Source organism: Colletotrichum chrysophilum (assembly GCF_026319265.1).
Source record: "Colletotrichum chrysophilum strain AFK26 chromosome Unknown scaffold_53, whole genome shotgun sequence".
NCBI classification, from domain to species: domain Eukaryota; kingdom Fungi; phylum Ascomycota; class Sordariomycetes; order Glomerellales; family Glomerellaceae; genus Colletotrichum; species Colletotrichum chrysophilum.
Window position 1 is genome coordinate 259,958 of NW_026517340.1, and position 25,395 is coordinate 285,352.

At 54.0% G+C, this 25,395-nt stretch overlaps 3 protein-coding genes across 3 annotated transcripts; 1 reads left to right on the plus strand and 2 right to left on the minus strand.

The window, feature by feature from the left end:
- Positions 1-9,454: 9,454 nt before the first annotated feature.
- On the plus strand, positions 9,455-10,336 carry COL26b_006919 (uncharacterized protein; the record flags this gene model as incomplete). The annotated part of the gene is made up of 1 exon (XM_053179730.1): positions 9,455-10,336. One exon carries the CDS (start codon positions 9,455-9,457, stop codon positions 10,334-10,336), a length of 882 nt encoding a protein of 293 aa, XP_053036376.1.
- A 1,770-nt stretch (positions 10,337-12,106) lies between these two features.
- On the minus strand, positions 12,107-13,418 carry COL26b_006920 (uncharacterized protein; the record flags this gene model as incomplete). Its single annotated transcript, XM_053179731.1, has 2 exons — positions 12,107-12,590; positions 12,655-13,418. The coding sequence occupies 2 exons, from the start codon at positions 13,416-13,418 to the stop codon at positions 12,107-12,109; spliced, it is 1,248 nt and encodes a 415-aa protein (XP_053036377.1).
- Positions 13,419-23,516: 10,098 nt separating this feature from the next.
- Positions 23,517-25,160, minus strand: COL26b_006921 (uncharacterized protein; the record flags this gene model as incomplete). The annotated part of the gene is made up of 5 exons (XM_053179732.1): positions 23,517-23,548; positions 23,598-23,793; positions 23,853-24,095; positions 24,149-24,812; positions 24,862-25,160. The coding sequence occupies 5 exons, from the start codon at positions 25,158-25,160 to the stop codon at positions 23,517-23,519; spliced, it is 1,434 nt and encodes a 477-aa protein (XP_053036378.1).
- Between the last annotated feature and the right edge of the window lie 235 nt (positions 25,161-25,395).

Sequence of the window (25,395 nt, forward strand, 5' to 3'; positions counted from 1 at the left end):
AGGGCACGTACCGGAGACGAGGACAAGCGGCCTTCCTTGCCTCCGGGGGTTGGGTAAAGCGATAGGCTCTCGTTGGTTGAATGCTATCGGACTCGATACCGATGCAGGTATCCGTACTTTGCCCGTTGAGCAGGCACGGGAGGGGTCACTTAGGAACAGAGAGACCTAGCGCAGGAATCGCATACACGCGCCGAGCATTTGTTCTTATGCGCCACGGGACGGCGCAAGGGTGGAAGACGTATGATGAAGGATATGTTCGGAGGTGTACTGCATTTGACACAATAATTGATCAGTTGAGTTGAGGTTGAGCAGTGCGCTTCGCGTCGCAGGGTGCCGGCTATCATGATTGATTCCGAGCGGAAGGAGAGAGCGCGGGCTTTGGGGCACAGTCAGCAGACTATCACTTTGGTGGGGTCTACCCGTGCCCTACCTGTCCTCAGATATGGGGGAAGACGTCGGGATGGTAAAGCCAATGACGTGAGGATGATGTTGCATATTGTACATGCCTAGTCATGCTGCGATATCCATATCCGTAGGCTGCCCCTGCTGAGGCAACTGTGGAGCACCCTTCTACTGCGTACGCAGCAAAAGACGGGCAGTACTTCGATGTACACTGCTTGGTGCCGACTCAGGCAATCCTATCGCTGAGCATGACGAACGGACGATAGGGCGGCGGGGAGCAACTGATTTTGACCGTTTTGCAACGGCGTTGCAGGTCTGCCGACAACTGGCATCTGTGCAAAAGAGGGGAGAAGAGCCAACACATGGCAGGGAGATGAGGAGAAAAGCAAGCTGAGAAAATGGGATATGAAGAACAAGACTATTTGCCGAGATGAATTCGGACCGGGCGGGATTGAGCTGGGAGATCCGAACAGCAGGTCGAGACCATTAACAATGGACTTTAGACAACTGTACTTTAACCTGCCGGTTTCGGGCTTTGAGTGACGGCCGGCTCCTGGTTCTTGCTGAGACTATTGAATCGTATGATTTCAGCGATGTTCTTCCTTTCAACGAGGAGATGAAGCCGCTTCGCAGCTTGTATGTGGGAAAGACTCGGTTGCGGACTCGTCCAGGCCTTGCCAAGCTGTACCACGATATCCGTTCACCTCTTGGAGAGTTATGTATTGTGCCGCTCAACTTGTCTGCATAGATACCTCAGTTGCGGCCCGGGGGTCGTTACTTCGGTATCTGTGAAGATGCCTGTCAAAATCACGGAGCGCGAGCCCCTCTTTGCCGCGGCCCCTCCCCCCCCCCCCCCTTTTCTTTTTTTCTTTTTTTTTTTTTTCCCCTTCTTCACATTTTTCTTTCCGGGGACCAAATGCACTCTGAATTGCGCAACTACGTCAGCGAGCGCGAGCAAACCGGGCCAAACGGCCAGGCCTCGGGCCAAGGGCCCGCTCCAAGCGAGGGAGCGGGCAACGGAAAACGGGGATGAGAGCGGAGGAAACGGGACGACAGTAATCGCATAGTAGATTTAAGGTGTTTACCTCAGCGGCGGCAACGAGAAACACCTGAGCACAGCGTAAAGCATATCCATCACAAACAGTTGGTTGTGTTGTGCTCGGCGAGCGAGAAGCTTCGACGTGTGCTCAAAGTGCGAAATCAAAGATAAGACGGCCATGTCCTTGATTTATTCTGTCAATCGATCGGCAAAGTCGACTGGTTGTAACAGCAAGAGAAAACGAAAGAAGAATGATAGCTAGCAAAAGTACCACTGTCTAAATGAACTGCGAAGTGATGACAGCAGCCGGACTAATCACTCCGGGAAGACGAGTGCTTGCTGCGTGCTGTGTACCTGTCAATCGGGATCGGGATCAGCGATCAGTGATCAGGCGGAATATTCTGCGGCTAGTGGGACGTTATTTTCAGGGTCTGAGTAGGTATTGTGCAAATGTGGGCTGGCTGAGCTGAGTTCCGTTGACGACGACGTCGAAGCCTGGATACCCTACCTACCGTAAGGGTCGTGATCGTCGATCTGATGGAGTGGAGAAAGAAAGAGAGGGAGTGCGACAGAGGGAGACTGGCAGAGTGAGGGGTCCGGTACGGATGCGCCAAAAGGCGAAGAATGGGAAAGTTGAAATGGGGGTGGGGAGTGTGCAGGACGCCAAGGGGGATCGGTCCCGCACAGGTCTCGTACTGCAAAATGCGATGCAGATGCCCTGAGTATGAGCGGTTGGGAAGAAAGACAAGGCCGAGCGGGCGGGCGGGAATAAAACTCGAGGTTCCTTGAGCAGCGGCGGTGGTGGTGTCAGTGGTGAGCTGATGAAGAATGCCAGAGGAGACAGAGCCACGCATGCATCAGGGCATGAGGGGGGGTACTTACTCCTCCGTCAGGCTGCTCCGTACTTACCAAGTATTGATTCGTACGTAGTTCAGGACGTAAGGATGGATGTCCTGATCCTGGGATTGCTTTTGTGTCGTAGAGGGGTCATTGAGAGGAAACTGGAAATGGCATGAGAACAAGGATGCGGAAGGCCAGGGACGACTAGGATAACGGTGGCAGCAAGAAGGGGTGGGGGGCAAGCAACAACCAAAGAAAAGGTGAGGTGAGGGAGGGATCGGTAGTTGGACACAAAACGGAAAAAAAAAACAAAGCAATGGGATTCCCAGGCGAGGGATGGAGATTCTGGTCTGAGGAAGAAAAGCGCTGGACGCCGGCGCATGATTGACGGAAAACGGAATCGGGGTGTGTTCCGTGTTTGATTTGATTGAACGGTACTCGCTACACTAGGTACTGCGTAGTAGAGCTAGGACCCTGGAAATCGAGGAAATCAACGATGCACCATAGGAATCGGCGATGACCTAGGGACGAGTACCTGCTGCTCCCACATGGTGGTGGGCCTCTCCGCCTTCGCAGGAGCCGGTGGAGTACCGTCAGTACCCTTGGGGTAAGTACATTTCTGGAGCACAGGCTGCCGTCGGATACCTCCCGGAGGGGACCAAGGGGACGGCAGGCGGGCGGGCAGAAGAAGAAAATGAGGAGAAGGGTCGGCAGCACAGCTAGTGTACTGCGTAGTAGCTCCAAACGACGGGGAAGCAGGGGCGTGTGCGCAATAACCAAGGCAAGTGTAATAGATGGTCTTCATACGGGCTCACCATGGCTGTCCCAATTGGGGGGATTCGGGACGGGACTGGGGGAACAACCCAGCCCAACACAGCACGGCACACGCGCCAAACTAACGCCAACACCAGCGAAAAGCACGGTGGAGTGTGACTGAGCCACTCCATTTTGGGGGAGTGGGCGCAGCAAACGACGTCGATTTACTGCCGATTGTGAGATCTCAACGTAGGCTGGTGAGGACACCGGCCACAGGACCCTTCGACTCTGCGACGCGCTTTGCTTATGTCGCCGCAGCCAGACAAGGGGAGAGACAAGCGAAAAGGAAACCCCTCCTCTCAAGAGCGAAGGGGGGGGGGGGGGGGGAAATCGAAGGACTAGCGAAGAGAATATTGCCCCAGGGTGCCCACCTGCCCTCTCCCCGCCCCGAGGCATAGGTGATGAGATGCCGTTGGGGTTTCTTAAAGTCATCGAGTATTCGTGCGCCCGACCAACAAAAGTCCGAATAAGCTATAGCTCTGGAGCTGCCCCTCCACACTCTCAAGCCTCAAGCCTCAAGCCTCAAGGTCCCTGTCAGACTCAGACAGACAGTCGGGAAAGCTGTCTTAGGTAAGGCAACTCAAATTACCTGATGGCGGATGGGATAGGCACCTGGACAACGAGCCAGGGGACCACACCAATCGCCATGGGCCTCATTTCGCCGTTTCGTCGCAATGCAAGCTAACCATGCTGGCCATTTACCAAGCACCTGAATACGCAGCAAGGAATGAAGCTGAGGACAGCACTTGATACGCACAAGCTGCGCGAAGGGCTCTGGTGCAGCATCGCTCGCCTGGAAATGGGTGCCAACTCAGCCGCCTGACGTTGGTTGTGCCGAAGGGGGTTTCTGTCCACGTCCCATCAGTTCGTTCACTGGTGCCACTGGTTCGTGGCGTCGAGGGTGCCTCACTCTACACCCGACTCGTTACCTATCGTTAGACAGGCCAGGTAGGTAGCTGCCTACCTTACCTTACCTTGGGGAACGGTCACTACCTTAGGTACCTAGGTGAGGTACGGTAAGGTGCCTACAAGTACCTATGGACCCCAGAAACTCAACTGCCCTCACTCAGGCCAACTCTGCTCGTGCCTCAAGTGAACCACACCACACCGCGTGCGAGGGTGCCGCCACACTGATATCGTACAGATACAGCCATTTCGCCCAGAGAAAACTCCGCAAGCGAGGCCATGCATCCCTCACTCTCGTTCCGTGTCTACAATGATGGAATTCTGACGCACCGCAACAACACGGCTGCATCACTCTTCACCTGTGGCTTTTCTACTTACGCCTGGAGGAACACACAACAAAGCTTATCGACAGTTGGCTGGTGTGCCTTGGTGTACATGGGCTCGACTCGATGCCGCACCGCGCTTGCTCGTCCTCCTCACTCTGACCACGGCGACTTACTCGCGCGTGGTTCATAATTGGAGGGACTCGGATAAGGAGGCATGATTGGGTTCTCGGAAACACTGGCCACCGACCGTCATGTCCTTCTGGGACCCCAACTCATCGTGCTGAATCACCCCAACATGGCATACGGCGGCCAAACACGCGCATCATGAGCGATAAGGGCGGCAATCGTCGTCCAGGACGCCCACGCTCACGCCCACCTTACAAAATCGCCCCTATGCCATGTGCAAGCAGACCGACGTGATGCGTGTTTGTCATGTGTGTGCCGACTTATGTACCAAAGTCCGGACAAGACGAAAATCGGTGGTGGGGGAAAGGACTAGTGAGGCCAAGGTTTGTGACAGAGTTTTGAGATGGACGAATGGTTGGATATGCATTTGTGAAGAATACCATGCCGCCATACGCGGATTTGTGACGGCGAAAAAGAAGGTTGCCTGCCCGGAGCAATGCGGACGGTCACCAGGGCAGACACAATTGGGCGATGAGATTAACTTCAGTGGTCGACTGATATCCCTTGTCGACTTCATGCCAATGGTCTACTGCCCATTGTCCCTCTTACTCGCCCTGCATTGCCTCAGAAGATGGCATTTCATCTCTTTGGGCCGGTCGCTCGCTCTTACACGGGAAATTGAATCTAGTGCAAAATTGCTACCGTCTTGATAACGGCCAGCCATGCCAGCCAGACCCATGAGTAGACCTCCCGCAATACTGAACGAACCCTCTCAGCTTTTCGGTGTTTTAGGGTGTTCGTGCCTGACGAGACGGACGTGAGTTAGCATCACCCAAACGGCAAAGTGCTTCTACAGGGTCCCCGTCACAGACTAACCGCGCTAGGTAAGCAAGACACGTGCCATCCATCTCGATGGTTTCACGGTGTGTGCCAATCACAGATGACACTTGCAACGGTAGGGCCCATGTACTGCCCAAAAGGGACTGACATGCCTTAGACCCCCGTAGTGCCTTCGTCGACCCAAATTCAGAGGAGCACAGCGAGCACAAGCCACAGAGAGAGATCTCGATCGCGGACGATTATTCCTCTTCTCGGAATGGCGAGTGAGCATGCAAAGCCTGCTAGATAACCCTTTGACGCCACAGAATGACCCATTCTCCACCACGTCGGGAGTCTTTCCGTTCAGTTCCCTGCCTTGATATCGTCGACTCGCGTCATTCTTTTTTCGTCCTGTTACCCCATAGCTCTGGCCCGTTTTTGGCGGTCGTTGTTAAACACTGGCGCGCTTCCAAGGGTCTTCGTCGCCTCGTCCTTCTGCCTGTCCCTTAGTGACAGTAAGCAAACATCTCCGACCAGCTTGCTTATTATGCTTGCTCGCCATGTGGACATGGAAGCATCCATGCGTGTCCGATACCAAGACCTCGGCCTTGTTTCTCACCGCCGCTCATATCTCGCTGCGATTTGCGCTGGGGCACATCTGGTGCCGGCCGTACAACTGAGTAGGAGTGGCCGAGATAGTTGCGAAAGACACTTCAACCTTCGTCTTCTCTTGAGTCCAGCGCGCGGATGATACGGTAGCACAACTCTTGGGTGTATGTCCTTTGAGGTTGATGTTAAGCTTTACGGCGACGTTAAAGTTCTCAAGGCATGGAGTTGCGGAGGGCTCGGTATGGCTCGTTATGGCTGCAAATCCAAAGCGCAGAGACAATCACGGCCACGCGATCCGTTCGTTGAAACGACTCTCGCAACCCAAGGAAAATGCGACAGCAAAACAAATTCGCTAGGCTTCGGAGTTGACGCCGGTTGCTGAGCTGGTTTGAGTTGAGCTGAGGTGAGCTGAACTTGTAAACGGTGCCAGCCGTACCGGGCGGAGACTGATACTCAGACGTGCCCCGTAGCGCGTGAACTAGGCGCCCGCCTATGACGACATTCGCAGGAGGATATTTTCCCTCTCAGAGGGACGAGGGCTCTGTGGCGCCCTGCAGGGCGTGCGTAGGGACGGGGGTGAGGGGCTGGGCCAGGAAGGGGTGTGTGTCAAAGCAAGGCACCTCTGACCCTCCTTCTCCCATTGTATTTTTCATCTCACCGGGTACGGACAGGGAACCTGAATTGGGTGCGGGCAGGTTAGGTACCCTGCGACTGCCTCGCTCGAACCGGGTTGCGGGTTGAGTCTTACAAAGCTTGGGTATCATCAGTCTTTTCCTACCTTACACGCATCTACTACACTTTACCTACCTACCTTACCTTTTTCTTGCGGCCCTTTTGCGCGACCTCTGAGTTTGCGCAAGGCACAATCAACAATAGCAACGGAAACATACCCTCTGTACATTGTTGGTATTGACATGTTGTCCCTTCAGAACCGAGGACCGCCCGAGGACCACCCGTAGCGGTTTGGGCACAAGCGCAGGCGACCCCTAGTGGGCGAGGTGTCTTCATTTGAGAGAGACTTTGAAGCCGCACAATCGGCGCTGCCCTGCCTGGCATGCTTGCTTCAAGACAGCTTAGTCGGAACTTCTGCCAGTGTCACAGCCCTGACCGGCCACTGACGTCACACCCGCGGGCCCCTTGGCTCGTGCAGGGTCTTTCTTGTCCAGGCAGTAATAGTACACCCTACGGCCGAGTCAGGTGGGCGCGCGCCGGATGTCCTTTTTTTTTTTTTTTTTCCCCCTACCCTCACCTTGTACGATCGCGATCTACGTCTGTTCCCTCGATACCGACAGCCGGACGCGCAACACCTGTCTCTCCCAAGGCCGACAATGTGCGGGTCGATCCACAGCAAAGAACGCCCAAAGGTTGAGAGATACACATCGGTTAGATTTCGGCTTGCCTCTGCGACAAGTACGGCATGCGCTATGGAAGATCTCTTTTGGGGCTGTCAAGATTGTCCCAAGCACTCGGGAAGCGTTCGCAGAGACCCTGAAAATAGCGTCGAAAAGGGCTGGACTCAGGGCCCAGTGATATGCTTGGTAGCTGCAAAGCCAAGCTGAAGCATGACAATGTGACTTTGAACGGGCATGGCTGTTTATTTGTGCCTACGAAAGCTGATATTGAAGTCTAGGGCGGGCAGAAGAGGCTGAGGGCAGTGAGACTGGGATTTGGCATCTGGCAGAATCGGAACACCGCGGGCCCGTCAGAACGAAAGGCAGCCAGCCAGCGAGTTGACAATGTTTGAGTCGAAATGTGGTCGCGTGGCACGGGTGGCTTGATTTCGGAGCTTCAGCTCCTACGCAGTAAGACGCTCGCAGGAAGAAGACAGAGGGTTTCCGACCTCTTCAGAGTGGTGGAGATATGGCCAAAAGAAGCAAGTGACGGCCATCAACCAAGCAAGTAAAGCTGGCAAGAAAGCAAGAAAGTAGGCAGATGGATGCGCAATCCGACATCGAAATCGACGAAGGGCCGGGCCAGAACTGAATAGAACGACCAGGGGTGCCAGGCACGCAGCAGCAGGACGGGCGGTATCCGGGAGCGGTCCATGTTAGTGTTGCCAGGCTGCGTGCAATACCCAGCGTGAGGTAAGTAAGGTAGGTAGCTAGGTATAGCTCGGGGGAGTTTGTAGAGACGGAGATGAATACGTACCGAAGAGCAATCGGACCTTGCTTGGCCTTGGAACACACAGATCGCGATGAGCTGGCTACTGTGGTACCCAAGGAAACCCGGAAGACGGGGACCAGTTGAGACACAAAACGGATTACCAGGAGCGAGAGAACTTGGGAGCCTCTCAAACGGCCCGCCCAGTATCATATTCTGGGTTTAAGTCCAAGCCCTCATTCCGCAGCTCCCTTCCTCCACCAGCTTTCCTCTCTCTTTCTCTGCTGTGCGCGATGAATTGTTTGTATCAAGAGATCTAGAATAGTGCTGATGTGCGGCGAGGTTTTGCTCGTGCGTACATGCCTCTCCTCTCTTTTCCCATGCTGCGAACGAAGCAAGGCCACAACCGATGGGAGGAGAAATCAGGGAGGGGGAAAAAAAAAAAAAAAAAGAGCTTTATTTCTGGCCAAAATAATAATAATAATAATAAGATAATATGTGAAGTACTCTGACTAGTGCTCAAGTCCAGGCCCCAAGCCAACTCTTCCCCACCCCGGGGTACGTAGCCGCCCGTCGCGAGAAGTCGGGGAGCTACCCTGCAGGGAATGGGTGTTGGAACCAGGGGTGCGATTAAGAAGCAGGACGTCGCCCACAGTGTCGTGAGAGTGAAGTGAGAGTGAGGTCGTGGTGTGGAAATGTGGGCAGGGGGAGGGGTCAGCGGGGTCCAGGGGGGCGCTTTGCAGAAGAGACGCCTTGGCCGGACCCTCCTTCCAGTGGTCCCAATGTTCCCCAATCCCTGTCATCCTTGCCTTTGCACCTTTTTTTCACCGTATCAAGGTTCAAAGTACCTTAATGGCGTCGAACCTTGGACAGCTACGAGTGCATCTCAGGTCGGGTACCTCAGCCCACGTACCTTTGGCGGCTTCCCGGAGCGACCCAAGGTGCGCAATTCTCCTTTCCCATGCCCATGCCCATGCCCATGCCCAAAATCCCCCCCCTCCTCCAAAACAACTCCCACTCCATTACCCACCACCCTTTTCCATCCACCACGCCTACTTTCTATTCTACCCATACCTCACATCCCATCCATGCCGACCGGCCCTTGGACGCTGTGCCAGACACCTCGCTTCGGCCCACCCCCCCCAACCCGCTGACCTTCCGAGCTTCCTCTCTCCAAAGGAACTGCTGCTTGGTATAATACTCAGCCTGCGCCTCATTTCCCACTATGCCCTGCGTCTGCCAGCCTACGTCCTCAACACCGTTCAAAACATCGACCAATTCCACTCAACCTATACTCAGCTGTCATCTGCCATCCAGGACAAATCTTCAATCGTCAACTGTTTGGTCGACTATTGTTGGCATCGTCGTGAACATCATCGTCGCCTCTCCCGCCCACAGTCCATCTTGTCCAGCACAACGCCAAACAACGTCTTCCCTTTCCCACCGGTGTATGATCACAAATTGATCCAAAATGCATGTTCGAGACGCAACCGGCCGCCAGGTCTCCCTTCTCAACGATGAGCCGTCAAGTGCCCCTCAGCGCCTAAGCTGTCGCACTGCGAATCGCATCATCTCACAGCCTTTCCACCCTGCGCCGCGCAGCAACTCTTCGTCGCCCCATACCCCAGAGCTTCTCCGGTCAGATTCCTACGACTCGAACGCCAGTAGCGACCCCATGTCCCCTCTGACGCCGACCTCTTACGACCTTGCGCGAGCCAGTGCCTTCGCTTCCGGCCAGACAATGTACGACGAGTTCGAAAAGCGTCCTGCTTACGCCAACAACAGCCGCGCAAATTCATACGAGGACGAAAGCTCAGCGACGTCGCCGATGCCTGAACGTCCGGGCAAGAGGTACCCGTGTCGCTATCGCGATTCTCACGGCTGTGAGAAGACATTTACCACCTCCGGACACGCCTCCAGGCATTCCAAGATCCACACCGCTGAAAAGGCGGTTCAATGCACTTTTCACGGCTGTTCAAAGAAATTCACTAGGGCGGACAACATGAAACAACATTTGGAGACTCACTATAAAGACAAGTCGCGTACTTCGGCTTCGGCGGCCAAGGCTGCTGCGCGCTCATCACTCGGCGCCCTTTCGGCTTCCAGTCGTCGCTCTTCGTCCTCGTCTTCCAGAAATGTCGGCAGTCGTTCCTCCCGCGATCAACCCATGTGGGACACCGAGTCATATGGATATCCTCCTGGCCAAGCTCCTTTGCCTTCCCCTGGTGCTAATGGCGCCTGGGATATGCGCGGCTTGAACCTGCCTCTTCTCAGCCGCCCTACTGCAACTAGAACCCCCAGCAGTGGGCTGGATGCCCTCGCCATGGCGGTAGCTTGCCAGGAGGGCGCTTAGTTGGTTGCTGCCTTGGTTTTTTGGGAGTGATCACACTTGGCGTTGGCCAGTTTCGACTCTTTAATATCCACGAATCTTTGACTCGGTCCCTGTCACTGCTTGTTCAACACGATTCACGAAGCAAAGGTTGCGCCTACGGAAGGCATACAATACGGACTTTCTTTCAACTCAGGAAATACACCTCATTTTCCGTACATTTCTCTTATTTCATTATATCGACTGTTCATGGGATATCGGATAGAGGTCGCGAAGCATACGAACGGCGCACCTGCACATACACGCGGTGGGAACGGCAACAAAAACGATGGCGTTTGGTGGGAATTGTTTCATGAGATGGTAAGCTCTTGGACGGACTTTGTTCTTGGTTGGCGTTCTTGTGGCTTCGCACACATACCCAGATCCTCGATTTATGAGTAGCTGAAGGCAGACACATCTGCGATTCTTCGCTTTGGCGGAGAGAAGGACCCCCAAGGGAGTCAACTCGTGTACGAAGGAAATTTTTGGTGGGGCATTAGTTCTCATGGGAGGAAGGGTTTAGGGTGGTTGAGGCAGGTGCACACTGGCTTAGCAGCAATGTGTTGAAGGCGAGTCTCTTTTCATTGCGAAAAGATCCCTGGAGGATGGAATCTGGAGAGATCTGTTGCGCTTTCATCGACGACATGTCGAGGGCACCAGCCACAATGTCCATCCGCGGGCCAGTTCGCCATCTAGGCCTGGTTGACGGGGCTCACAAGCGGATATGAAAAAGTAAAAAAAGTTTTTATCAAGCATGCTCACTGTCTATTGTGATCATACTGTGCGATTTCTCACCTATGGGGACTACTTCTGAAGAAAGATGCACTACAAATCTTCAGCATATTGCCTGCCTGTGCCCATGTCGCACGTCAGCGAAAGCGACATTGTCTATATCCGTATCACCGGTTTGGGTTGGAGTCACAAGCATCGAGATGATGTTCATCATCGTAACGCATTCCGCCCTACGCGGAAGACATTCGCCTGGAGTGCCCACATGCACGAACATGAATTGGCGGACGCACCCACTGGACAAACTTGAGGTAGTTTAACAGACAGCGGGCAGTCTGCGTCGGTACTTCTACCTTTGAACGCATCGAGATGCACACTCGGGCCGAGGAACGGGGGGGAAGCAACAAGAAGAAGAAAAAGAAAAGGCGTGGGGGAAGGGGGGAACCGTTGGTTGAGTATTGGAACGTAGGTACCGAGCTGGATGTCTCACACTGGCACTAACTCTGTTTGCCATGCGCTGGAATGACTGACTGGCGTTGCTCAGGAACACATGGGAAACCCATGGGCATCGACTGGAATGTCATCGATCGCCTGTCGTTGGTAGGCCGCTCAGTCCGTCTCCCACTCGTTTCTCATGTTCCGAGCGGTCATCACGGGCCAGGCACCCAGGTGAGAGTTGAAGATCGGTGATCTCGCGAGGATGGTGGTGGGGCGGGAAGAGTGAGCACGGCGTGGAAAATTGTGGAAGTGGCTCAGGTTGCATGTTTCTTCTTCTTTTTCTTTCTTCTCACGCTTTCGTCTATCTCGTACGTCTACCCCGTCAAACAAATCCCACCCCATAACCCGGCTGGGAGACAATTTGACTCAGATCAGCTGGTGCGAGCTAAGCCATCACGAGGTTTCTTCGTGTTTTCCACGACAGCTACTCCTCTGCCCCCTGCCCTCTACTGCACTCGCGTTTGCTAGCTGGCTGTCGACTTGGGGCGGGAATAGAATCGACATCTTGTGCGAACGCCAAATCGTGAGTCAAGACCAAAGCTCACTCTTCTCGGTGCACAACCTCGCCATCTCCAATTGCTCGTCTGTTTTGCAAACCAAGGTACGTGACCTACCGTCCGGCTTTCCGACTTCTTGCACAGTGGATTCAATCTTCTTCTCGTTCAACTCGGCGTCAATCGTGAAGCCCAAGCAGGCACACTGGTCAACGACCTCTCTCCTCAACTTATCGCTTTTCTCACCGATGCCGCCAGCAAAGACGAGAGCGTCGACCTGACCGCCAAGAGTGACGAAGTATGAGCCGATGAAGCCACACACCCTATCAATAAAGATGTCGAAAGCGAGCTTGTGGGTAGGCTCGTCGGAGGTTGCTATGGTACCGAAATTGGTAGTTCCTGTGAGCGACTTCCACCCGGCTTGCTTGTTGAGGATCTCCTCGGCCTCTGTAAGATGTAGTTCCGATGTTGAGTTGGGAGATAACTTTCCAACATCGCTCGCATAGTGGAAGACCAGACTAAGTGCGTCTAAGTCAGACACTAGTTCACAGGCCGGGGCATTTGAGGAAGATAGGCACTGACCTGGGGTCTACGTTACCGCTTCTTGTCGCCCCCGGTAAGCCGGCAACAGGGGTGAGGCCCATGCTGGTATCCCAGCTTTGGCCATTGCGAATGGCGCAGGCACTTGCTCCGCTTCCCAGGTGCAAAGCAATGATGTTGATATCTTTGGGATCTTTGCCGAGAAATTCAGACACGGATCGCGTGATGAAGGAGTAGCTAATGCCGTGGAAGCCGTATTTTCTCAGATGGTTCTTCTTGGCGATTTCTTGGTTGATGGGATAGGTCCGAACGTGTTCCGGAATCGATGAGTGGAATTGGGTATCGAAGCAGGCGACGTTGATAGCATCAGGCAGCTGCTCCACGCAGGAATTGACAATCTTGAGAGCTGGGCCGTTATGAAGGGGGGCAAGGTCGCTGAGCTCCTCCAAATGATGGTACGTGTCCGAGGTTATTACCTGCGAGCAAGGATAATCGCCGCCATGTACGATGCGATGGCAAGTCAGAGCAATGTCGTCTTTTCCCTTGATTTGAGACAGCTCCGGGTCGTCTATGAGCGTCTTCAGAAGGACTTTGAAGGCGTCGTCCTGGGTGGCAACCTTGTCCTGGAGCTTTTCGTCTTTCTTGACCTCGACATCGGCACACGTATAGGAAATCTGAGCGGGTGGGGCCGTGAGGCCGCTGACTGATGTCTCTGCGAGCTGGCGGGGTGGCTGTTTAGGCTCAGCCGCGTAGACGGAGATCTTGACGGAGCTAGATCCCGCGTTGATGGCCAGGATAATCTTCATAACGGAAAACGCCGACTGTGTATGGCGACTTGGAGTTCGGGGCAACTTGTTCGAAGAAAGGATTTGTCTTAGTTCCCAGTAGCCAAGCTGCTTGCCAATTTGGTTTTATACCTGCGACTGCGGCGACGTTCTTGTCTCCGGGGTAGGATTTCGACTTTCGGACCGACGCTGCTGACGAGCCAACGATTGAGGCAAGGAAGCAGTCGTTGACTGAGGTAACCTTGCGACGAGGTCGATCAGTCGATGTTCGGCAGTGGGATGGTTTGGAGGTTGGACGAGGGGTGGTGCAGAGAGCAGAAAGTGCGGCTGGGCAGGTAGCCAGGTGCTTTGGGTCGGCACCATCCGTTGAGTCGACCAGACCAATGCTACCTGATTTTCCACGGCCATACATGAGGTGGCTTGAGAAGTGAGGTGCAGTCACCAGTCAGGCAAGGCACCAGACGGGACCTTGGTACTGGGTATGGTGACGTCGATACGGGCCGTTGACAGCACCCCCACTCTCGGCTGAAATTACCTAGCGTCCAATGGCAGTGAGGAGGACACTGATGGAGCCGCCAGAACCCCGCGCCGTCCCTCGCCCTATTCCCTGTCCAGTACTCTGGCGGGTGGGCTTCAAGGTTTCCTGGTGGGTCTGTCAAAGCTGTCAACCTGGAAGCCTGCCCATGCTCTGACCTTATCTGGCCACGAGGGACCCAGCAGGCAGCTCTCGCCAGCCATGCATTCCATGCACATACCACTCCACCACGCACACACACGGTTATTCCGTGGCACCACTACCCACAGCCAGCCCTCCAAGCCCTTCTGGGTATCGTGATGTTGGCAATCTACCCAGTCAAGACCTCTTGGTTTTACAGAGACTGTGCGTTGCACCGTTCAAGGAGTCGAGTCCGACTCGTAAGAGTCTGGTGGCTCGACAACCGGCTGAAGCCCACTACCTATGTCAGGTGACGGCAGTTCCGACATCTCTCCTGGGAGGATTTGGGGAGACGGCAGCTCAACGTGGTGCGGTGGAAAGGGTATGCCATGGAATTCGCTGTCGGAGCTGTGCGCCATGACCCATTTCTCGAGAAATCTGCGATAGTCTGTCGCGTGGCCGTCAGCGCTCCAGTCTGCTTCAACAGCCCATTCTCTCATCGTTTTTCTGAATTTGTAGGCAGCACGGTGGAGTGAGACATACCTTCACGTTTGCTGAACTGAATACCCAAGTAGCGCATGTCTAGGGTGCCTGGCGATGAGCTTACTTCCGAGTTGGAGCCTCCGCCCTGCGAACCCGAACGGACACGGGGCCGCATGCGATGTGAGAAGGCGAACCGGGAACGTGACGAGCCACTATCCGGCGCACTGCTGCGCCGGCTACCGCGGACCGTCAGACGAACCTGGCGATGCCGATCGTCGCGATTGCGCAGTTCGCCTTCAAAATTGTGTATCTCGTATTCCCGATGCTGACGGCCTCCGGCGCGGTTGGCGAACACGGTCAGTGAGTGATAGGTAGAGTAGCGGTCTCTCCACAGCTTTAGTCTCTGCACCAACCCCATGCCCCTTATATTGCCAAAGCCGTCTGTTCGTCCATGCACGTCGGACCATACCACATCAATGTCGTAGTAGTCGACTAGGTCTTTTCGGCGGACATCTCCTTGGAATCGCAGAGAGCTCTCGACGGTAGTAAACTCGTACTTGACTTCCATTAAATGGTCATGCATGACCATGCCCTCGCCTGTCGTATACCTTACGCGGTGTGGCTCACGGAAGCTGACGTACAGCTCAAGTTCGCATGGGTCTGTGTACGGCCGATGGCGGGAGTGAAGGGTATGTGGAAAGACATCGGCGGGAACATCGGACGGGACTAGAAGACGGTCAGACTCTAAGTGTAAGCACGAGAGAGAGGATAGGCGGAGATGAAGTACGGAAGTGTTCAAGAAGCTCGCTCTGGTAGCTGCACTGCCACAGAACGCGGCGCTGCTCGGAGCCAACCACCTCCCAAGGGCCTAAGTAGACAGTGCGCTCGTTGGGAGTATTTTCAAAGAGGGTTCTAAGAGTTCGTGCGATGTCAGAGAGGGGAGTGAAAGGGAACCGAGCCTGTGGAGACTGCAGCGAGAAGGAGGGAGCAAAAGGGCACAGGGAGCGAGATCGTACATGGTCGCTTGATAGCCCGGGGGACCAAGATCTAGCGGACGGAGGGAGGCGTGAGGGGCCGAGGCTTCGGAGGTGAGAGCTGAGATGGTTGAAGCTCCGGACGTCGGGGTCCAAGTTGAGTCAAGCGGGCTTGCGTATGGTTGGGCGTAGGAGGGCGGGCGGCCAAGAGAGGAAGAAGTAAAAGAAGAGCTGGAGGACGAGGCGGCCATGCTTGAGAGGGTTTGGCCTATAGACTCAGAGGTCCAGTGCTGGTCAACAAATCAAGATGGTCTGCAAAGGGCAGGGAGCGCAGTCATGACATGGTGTTGACGATCTCAATTCGATTTCCTCTTATTGCTGCAATGGCCTTCGTCGTCGTCTTTGTCGCTTCGTCTATGTTGTCGCAGTCGTCAGGGCCCAGGTCGAGCTGGCGGTGTCTTTGGAGTGCGGAGGGTTGGGGAGAAAGACATTCAAACGGCGTCGCGTCGGATAAGGGTGCGTCGGAAATCAGAATGTCATTGAGCCTGGTGCGCGATACAGATCGCTGGGACGTTCGAGTTGTAGATGCAACGGGCTTCGCTACTCGTCAGCATTCCGGCGTGGCATGGCAAGGAGTTTGACATGCAGAGCGTCCCTGAGCTGAAGATGAGGAGGAGGGATGGTCGGCGACAAGTCGGCGGACGGGGTCTGGCAGGTGGATGTGTCGTGGGTTCTTGGCCCCGATACCGAGAAAGGGGACCAGGCCAACGGAGCGGGGTCGCAAGGTCGGGAGAGTCCTTTCAGCGGGACCTAAGGTGCCTGAAGGTGGGTACCTAGGTAGTGTAGGTAGGTAGGAAAAAAAGTAACCTGAAGGTAGGTAGGAAAGGTAGTGTGCGTGCCCGCACTTCACAGCGTGGTGTATATTATGCAGTACTCTCTCTCACAGCTGCCGCCTGATACCATGGCTTCAGCCTCCATGCTTTCTTTACTTTACTACCTAGGTAGGTACCTTGGGTCTAAGGCAAGTCGGCGCAGCTCAGTTGCGCTCACACTTAAGTTCTTGGGGGAGAGAGGCCCTCGTGGGGAGCTCATCCCATCCAGCGTCGTCTAGTGTCCTATCATGGCACGTCCACCCGGGAAAGGAAGCCCAACCGCGTAGTCGGGACGGCCAATGACAAGGCTCATAGGGGCGGCATGCGCCAGCGACTGGTGCTGCGTTTCTCTCGCTGCTCCTTGCCAGTTCGCTGGACCTTGCCGCCATCCATGCACTCTTTTCCTCGACCATGGCTCAGGCTGCAGAACTGTGCATTACGACTGGTGCGCGCGAGCCAGGTCGCCATCTGCAATTGCATCTGAGGCTGCCCACGCCTCCGGATCCTCCGTACCTAAGGTCAGATCGGGTAGTGTAAGTACCTGCGTTACCTGGGTGTAGATGTGCGATGCGATGCACTCAGTCAAGGTAAGATAATCAACCATTGTAAGCCTTTTTCGTTTGGTTTTTTCTTTACTATCCGTCTGCAGGTTTCTCAAAATCCCCATTGTCATTCCGTCTGCATTGTTTTCATCGCCCTCTCATCGCAGCTCCAACCTTCCACCCTTCTGCCCACGTACCTTGCCTATCTACCTACCTTCCCTTAAGGTAGGTAGTGGAGGTACGAATACAGTCTCCGTACCTTACTTAGGTAGGTACCTATAAAACTCCCGCCCGTCAACCTCGAGCGAAACGGGTCTGCCCCGGTAAGGTAGAGCGACCCATTTGCCCATTTCGCCTGACTTTCACCTCCTCTCTCCCCCCCTTCTCTACGTCGTTCCGCACTGCAACCAAACACCTGCCCTTATTACTTTGTTCCTCTCTGTATTGGTCGCCTTTCGCGCAGCGCATTCAATGTCCATAGGCCCCGCCGATCCTGCGTCTCTCCCCTGTTGCCGATCTGTACGCATAGTTAACTTACCCATTTCCGCGAAGCAACATTTCATCTCTCTCCAAGCATCAGAGTGACCCGACGTAGCCTGTTACTGAGCCATGTCGGCTCTGCCCGATCCTCTGGCGAGGAGGAATCGCGGCTTTTTGGGCAGTAATAGCTCCGCCTTGCCCCCCCGCGATGATCAGGTACGCCGTCCGTTCACCTCCGCTTCCCCTTCGGTACTCTGAACGGACCTGGACCGCTACTAACTCGTCCCCCAGGATCGACGCCAGCTGCGATATGAACTTGACCTCAACTCATGGAATCTCCGCATCTGGGGCGTGGCAGCTTCTGGCTTTCTGACAGACTCGTATGTCACCTCACTGATGTCGCAGACAACTCTCACTTTGTCCTCATTTTGACGTCCTTTACACTCAGATACAATCTCTTTTCTACCAATGTCATTCTCGCCTCCATTGCCTTCGTATACTGGCCATCACACGGCTCAAGATGGCAAGGCTTGCTCATCAACTTCTTCACTCTCCTGGGCTCTGTCATCGGGCAGCTTCTTTTCGGTTTCTTGGCTGACTTCTACGGCCGGACCCGTCTCTATGGTATCGAGCTCGTTCTCGTTATCGTGTCCACAATCGGAGTGGCAACCAGCAGCTATGGCTTCGACGACATGAGCTTCCTAGGACTTTTTATATGGGTTCGTTTCTCTTCTAGGTTCTTTCCCTCTGTTTCAATAGATTAAACTGACTCGATTGGATCATAAAGTGGCGCTTCGTCATGGGTATAGGTCAGCCTGCCCTCCAGCATACTTGCTCCGTTCCCAAGGCCCAGAACTAATGATCAGTTCAGGTATCGGCGCGGAATACCCTCTCAGCGCAGTCATAACCTCAGAGTGGTCGAGCACGCAGTCGCGAGGGACCATGATCTCTTCCGTGAGTTCTGATGAGTTCGATAGTTGCTAAACTTGTACTTACATAGCTCTTTGCAGACCTTCATGATGCAACCTATTGGACAAGCTTTGGCTCAGTTGGTTGGTCTTTGGGTGCTTGTTGGTCGGGAGCAAAGCGCGGGTTTACAAGAAATGCAATGCGGCCTTGACATGAAGTTTGACAGAGAGTGTCGCCGTACGGTTGACGGGATTTGGCGCATCGTCATCGGCTCAGGTGCTGTCCCAGCACTCCTGGCTATCATATTTAGGTTCTTCCTGTTCGACTGTGGATTATACAGTCTCGAGGTCCGTAACAAGCCCGGTATTGCTCTAAGGAATACGCAGAGAGTGTACGGTGCGCCTCCTAGTGCACCGGCTGGGTATCCCATGGCTACCGCTGATGGGATGCATACCACCAACTCGGCACAGCCTATGCCCATTCAGTTCTCCAAGGAGGATCTTTACAAATACTTCATCGAGGACGGAAATTGGTACTATCTCCTAGGTAGGCAAGCACACCTCCCCCAGGCAGGAACTCTTGGTTGCCCGGGTCGATGAGGCCCCCATCACTGACACCGTGCAGGCACCGCTGCAACATGGTTTTTTCTAGGTAAGCGCCAAGACTGTCAAAAGCCGGACTTTGACGCCGTGAGCGAAATGGCTGAAGAAATGAACCCTTCTCACAGATGTTTCCTTTTACGGGCTATCACTCGATAACAGAGGGACCCTGTCAGACATGTGGGCGACGACGGGACCGACCCCTATTGACGAAAGGCTGTCGTGCTGGAATTCAAAATGGGAAGATGGTAATGCCACAGCGAGGATGTGGAGCAAGACAGGCCTGCCGATTTGGCAAACGGATGCAACATTGCCGTGCAACACAATTTATGACGTGCTCCTAGAGCAGGCCAAGCAATATCTGCTGACCGTCTCTCTCGCCTCCATTGCCGGAAGCGCCTGCTTCGTCTTGTTCGCAAACCGTATCCCCAGACGTCTGTGGCTGACGATATCTTTTTTCGTTCTCGCCATCCTATTCGTCATCACGGGCTGCGTGTACTATGGGGTCAATCGGACTGAAGGTGCGCCAGCTACCATCGTTTTCGTAGCATTATGTCATTTCATGTTCAACTTTGGTAAGTCACTGGGTCTTGCTGCAGCACCATCCCGTCTCTTTTCGAGAACACGTCGGTTGACACACGTCCAGGGGCAAACACACTTACATTCATCATTCCGGCTGAAATATTTCCGACGTGCTACCGCTGTACGTGCCACGGCATCTCTGCCGCGGCCGGTAAACTTGGCAGCATCGTTGCGTTGCTTGTTGTCTATGGAATCAACTCGTCCTATACTGCCGCGAACCGACAGGGCCTAATTTTTCTCCTTTTCGGCTCGTTCGTGGCCATCGGCGCCGTCTTCTCCTGGGCCTATCTACCCGACTCTCAGCGATGGACGATAGACGAGGACGGGCGACGTGTGCTGGAGCAAAAGACTCTTGAAGAACTGGGTGAGGGGCGGGAGAGGGCAAGGCAACTCGGCGAGGTCATCACTGTCAAAGATAAATGGCATGATTTGAAGCGAAGAAGATCATCGCCTACACCTTCACAGGCTACTGATCCGTGAAGGGCTAGCTGTATCAGCCCAGGATCACATGGCAGGCGTACGATTCAACTCGTGCAATTTCATCATACATTGCACGTCAGCACCACGATATCAATCTGCAGCAACTCATTATCTTATTGTGGCCTGTGGTATTTGACGTCTATTGACTTCTTTCAACTTTGTCGATTAGGAATCGTCATCCGGGACATGAAGCTTTAACGACGTCAGATGCCTATATGACCATCCGGATCCAGAGCAATCTCCAATAATTCCACGGTGTCTGCGTAAAGATCCTTTCCACTCGTAGTAGCTCTTATATGCGCGTTATTCTCGAGCGAATCTAGCCACTTGGCCCACCGTAGTCCCGGCGCCGGAGCAGTCCAACCACGGAGCGGCTGCAGGATTCGAGAGAGGCGGAGGGCGAAGGGGGCAAAATGGATATCAACTAGGGAGAGGCTGCTCCCGAGGAAGAAGGGACCCTGTGGAAAATCGCGTATTGGTTAGCATTGCTTGTGGACCGGAACACGGCTGACGCAAAATATGTACGTGGGATATGCAAAAGGGCGCTTATCACCTCTTCATCGGCAGCGAGAACTAGGTCCTTGATAGATTCTTGGAGTCTCTCAATGTATTGCGAATGCTGTGCCACGTCGTGGTTGTGGAGTAAGCGGTAGAAAGCAGGAACGAGGCGAGAGTTGATCTTCAATCATCGTCAGCCTAGATAAACGGAATTAGCGACAGCTTCTACGTACGTGGTCGATCCATAAACGACAATTCGCACGGAGACGCGAATCAGTCGGAAGGAGCGGAATGGCCTTGTCCATTTCCTCAAGCTGAAAGGGTTAGCTCGACGACGTGTTTGTATACGCAAATGAGATCTGGCCCGCAAGAGGGACTCACATATTCCATTATCACCGCGCTCTCGGCACAGGCCCAATCACCTTGGCGAATTGCAGGCACAGCCCCCCTAGGATTGGCTTCGAGCAGTTCCTGTGATGCGGGTGCTTTGTACGGATCTTCTTCGCAATACTGATATGCCAGTCCTTTGGCCTCGAGAGCGATCCAAACTCGCTGAGAGAACGGGCTACGTGGTTCGGATGCATCAGCAAATGTACGAGTCAAACGGGGAGAATTTCTTTTGTCAACATACCAGTAGCATGCTGAGTAAAGTTTCAGATCGCTATCCTTTTCATGCTTCTTGATTGTCCAATGTGCTCTACCCGAGGCCTTCTTAAGACCGTCACTCTGTACATAAATTGTCAGGTAAGTTATTGTCGCATTGACCCATCACGATGGTTGCGGCGAATTTCTCACTTTGGATGCCTCCTGATTTTGTTTAACAAGATGGCGTTGAATGCTGTTCTTCTTGACCTCATCGCTCTTTGCAAGGCTATGCTTGTGCGGGCCGGGGATGCCGCTGATGCTGATGTGACCGTTAACTCGCTGAATGGTCCAAAACTTTTGTCCAAGAGCGGGCAGATTGTTCATCGTAGCCGGAAGAATACGCAGCTGTTTCTCTCCGGGGGGGGCAAGAACCGTGTGCGCTCCATTGAGCGTCTGGACACCATCAAGGGGCACATAACTGCCGTCATCCAGATCGTGCAGCGTAGCCCCAGCAAAGTATTCGGTAATTTTGATTTTGACATCGCAGAGGTTCAACTTCCGAGAAACGCGATTTCTCCTCTTCTTGTTCGGATCATCTGACTTCTTGGTCCCCGGTGGTCGACCCTTGAGCCGACAGTCCCAATAGTGAGATATGAAAGGCTTTTTCTTGTACGTCTGCGTCGACCTGTGGGAGTAGACATTGTCTACGTGAGGGAAATACGCCTCAAATCTGCGGCCAGTATGAGCACTGGGACCCTCTATCATGGAAATCTAATATTTGTTTTCCCTCTTCAGGCGGGGGGAGAGACTTGCTGGTCGTTGCTGAGGATAATGAGCCCGTCAGCGTCAAATAGCTTCTGCCGCCATTCGTCAAGATTTGGAGGGTCGATGACCCATTTACTGCTGAGAAGACTACCATGAGGTCTCCAGCCTGGGGCTGTAGTGCCGTCAATAGGGATGTAACCACTTGGACCGACAAGTGATTCTCCTAGCCTCACTGCCGCCGCAGTTGGAACAGCGGGACCAGGCGTTAAAATGCCGAATGAGCCGTGTTGATCCGGCAGTGGCAGAGGCTGATGAGCGTGACCACGAGAGTGTTCGTGAGGGGACAGCGGTGGTTGCGTTGGTGCATAGATGGTCTGCACGACGGGCCCGATAGGATGCTGCTGTTTCTCACGACCGTGTTGTGTATCACTCATATCACCATGACAAAGAGGGTCGGAGGTCTCGATATCGGCCAAATCGATCGGGGGTCCGGAACGCAAGTGGGTTACGGAGGCGGCGAGTTGCGGAGCTGGTGGGAGTTGTTGCTGCACGATCACGTGCTGTTGCCGCTGCGCTTGCTGAGAGAGAATGGAATGGGGACCCTGAGGAGAGGCCGCACTGCGTGGACGTAAGTCGAAAGGGCCCGCAGACTCAGGCATTGGTATTTGGATGTTATGTTGCTGCTTTAAAGCGTCGTGCATTCCATATCGCTAATGGTAGTGTCACCAGGAGCAAAAGTGGATGGAGTGCTGTCGGACCTCAAGGTACCTACCTACCTTAGCCAACCAACTCAACCTGTCAGCAGCGGGGGTTGCGGCAGGGCAGCGGCTTGTGCACGGACCAAGACGAGAACTGGGCCACCAACCCCGGAACGTGCCGTCCAGTATTGCGGCCTATCCGTAGGTAGCTGACAAAACACCAAACATGCCGATCCTTCCTTCTAAATGTTGGTATCGCATTGCCGTCATGAGAGTCGTGTGGTTTATTCCTAAGCCTCGCAGGATCCAAATTTACCCACCAAGTCGAACACCATGTCACTACCAGCTTAGCTCGATTCAGCCCTCAATTACACACATATCCAAAGCTGCGAGGCCGCCGGTCGTACAGGATATTATTCTTCACACGTTTCCGTTTCCTGTCTCGTAAAGCCTCCCTCGAGTCCAGTCCAAGACCATAACAAGACACATCTTCCAGACCCCCGCCTTCAGTTTGAAGCATCCCACGACGAAAGATCCATTGCATCCATCGGCCCCATATTCATCAATGACCGCAACACCCCTTCGGCGACTGGCGTCATACCCGTCTGCCCTTGTAAGTCTCCCCATCCGCTGGACATTCCAAAATCTGCCCCAGGCGTCGCTGGCATGGAAAACCTCTGGTTTGGCGTCAAGCCTGTGCCCCTGATCCCAAAAGCGCTAGCATCGTTGAAAAAGTTCACATTTGCGTCTCCGTTGCCTTGTGAGTCGATGTTCTGGTGCCCAGCGACGGGACTCGCGTCGAAAGAATTTCTGCCACCCGAGGCAATGTTCATTCTTTGCTCCGAGGCCGAGCTAGAATTAGGTGTCGGTCTGTTCGACTGCTCCGCGTCGGGCGAGCCAGACATATTGTTGTCGCCGCTGCTTTCACTTTGCCCGAATCCAGTCATATGCCCGCTGCTCGACCCAGATTTGTCATATAGAGAACCCGAGCTGGGAGTCAGGGCTGATCCATGTAACTGGACTCCGGGTCTGTTCCCCTCGTATGCTATGGGCGGTTCGGCCGACAGCCAGTTCTGACCTCCGAACCCGGTGGAGGCTGAGTTCGGGCCGCCATCTGTGTCTAGCTCGGGCTCAACAATACTTGGTGCCGCCGCCGCGTTGCCATTGTCACCCCCAACCTTCATGAAATGGCATTCGTTGCGGTAGGACATGATACCCTGCACCCCTTCAGGGTCGTCACATACCGGCCCACGGGTCCCGCCGTTTGCATTGGGCTGCAGCGTACTCATTAGCTAGCGAATTGGAGGAACGCACTTTCCATGTTAGAACTCACGCTATCGCCACTGCGCGGGAAAGCTGACTTCAGCTTCGGTATCCGCATCGCCAAGGCCTCCAGGTCAACATCAAGCTGCACAAGGAAAGATTCCGTGAGAGGGTTTCTTCTCTTGAGCGCGTTCATAGCAGATAAGAGAAATCTCAGTGAGTCGGCTGTTTGGCTGTCATCCGGCCGACTCTTGAGATATTGAACAAAGACTCTCGCAGCCACGTAGAGGCAGAATGAAATGAAAGGATTCATCTGAGTATATCAGCATGAGTTAGCCAAGATAGCGGGCTTCTACATCCACGTACCGCGGATAGGTCCATGTGCGAAATGGTCCTCATGATGCTCGCGATTTCGTTCGCTGCGGTGATGCACCGAACTTTGCTCTCGGCACTCACAGAGGCCGGCAGGCGGTTCTTGTCGGCTTTGAAAATTGCTGCTTGATGAAGACAGATAGTAGACGTATGGATGCTCATGTTAGTAAAGACAATATTTGGGTTCCCGAGACCGGCGGGAAGTTTGAGATGTGTTGGCAGGCAAAGCGAAGTATTGAGCAAGATATTGTCCATAGTACGATGGCGCTTCCAGAATTCGCCGTTTAGATCGTGATCTCTGTCGTCCACGTCAGGCCGATGAAGGTGGATGAGGTTCCGACCGAAGAGGCATGCCATGAGCACAATACCACCGAAAGACGACAGCTTTCCGGCTCCAGACGGACTCATACATTCTTGTAGAGACTGAGTTTGCTCAGGCCGGCTCATGTCGAAGGCCTCCTCTGATGATGGTAGATTGGTCATGATGTCCTTTTCGTCAACAGTCATGGGCCATCCAGTTCCAATGCTGGCGTAGCGGTCCTCACAGAACGCCATCCAGAACGTACGCCGTCTCTCCTCACGTTCCGTCCAGTCTCGCGGTGGTGGGAGGCATTGCTTCACATCCAGGCCGGCGCCATCGAGCCTGTGCAGACCAATCCTAACCGACATTTAGCCTCCGAATGATAGCATAGTAAGACTGTACTCACATTTGGCATAGACGAACGGCTGAGCCTGTGCTCATCCAGGCCCTTGGGAAGTACATCATCTTGAACTCATAGGAAGCCAAAAGCACATGTGTTTGTGCGTGGGCCACGGATATCATGTGTTCGCCGTAGCCTTTGATGTAGTCTGCTTCGACATACTTGCGGGCTCTCTGGTAAAAAAGATCCTTGAGATCAATGTACTTCTCAGTGATTGAGCACGCCAAAGTCCATATGGCGTACCGCAGCGCAACTGGAGGTCGTTGGTTGGGCGCCCTAGAGAAGTCAGCGTCTTGGAGGGACATATGAAGGATATTGGGGGTTTTCTACAGGTTCATGGCAGCTAGATATCTATATTTATGAATCATGGGAACCGAAGGGTGACACTTTTCAAAGTAGATTTGATGGCTGAAATTGGAGTGTTAGTCGTGGGTGCAGCAAAAATCGAGCTTCTCGATAGGTGTGGCACTAACAGCTCGTCAATCGTTTCCTGCGGGGGGAGGGGCTCTTCTAAACCCAACCCAATCATTTCCCAGGTAA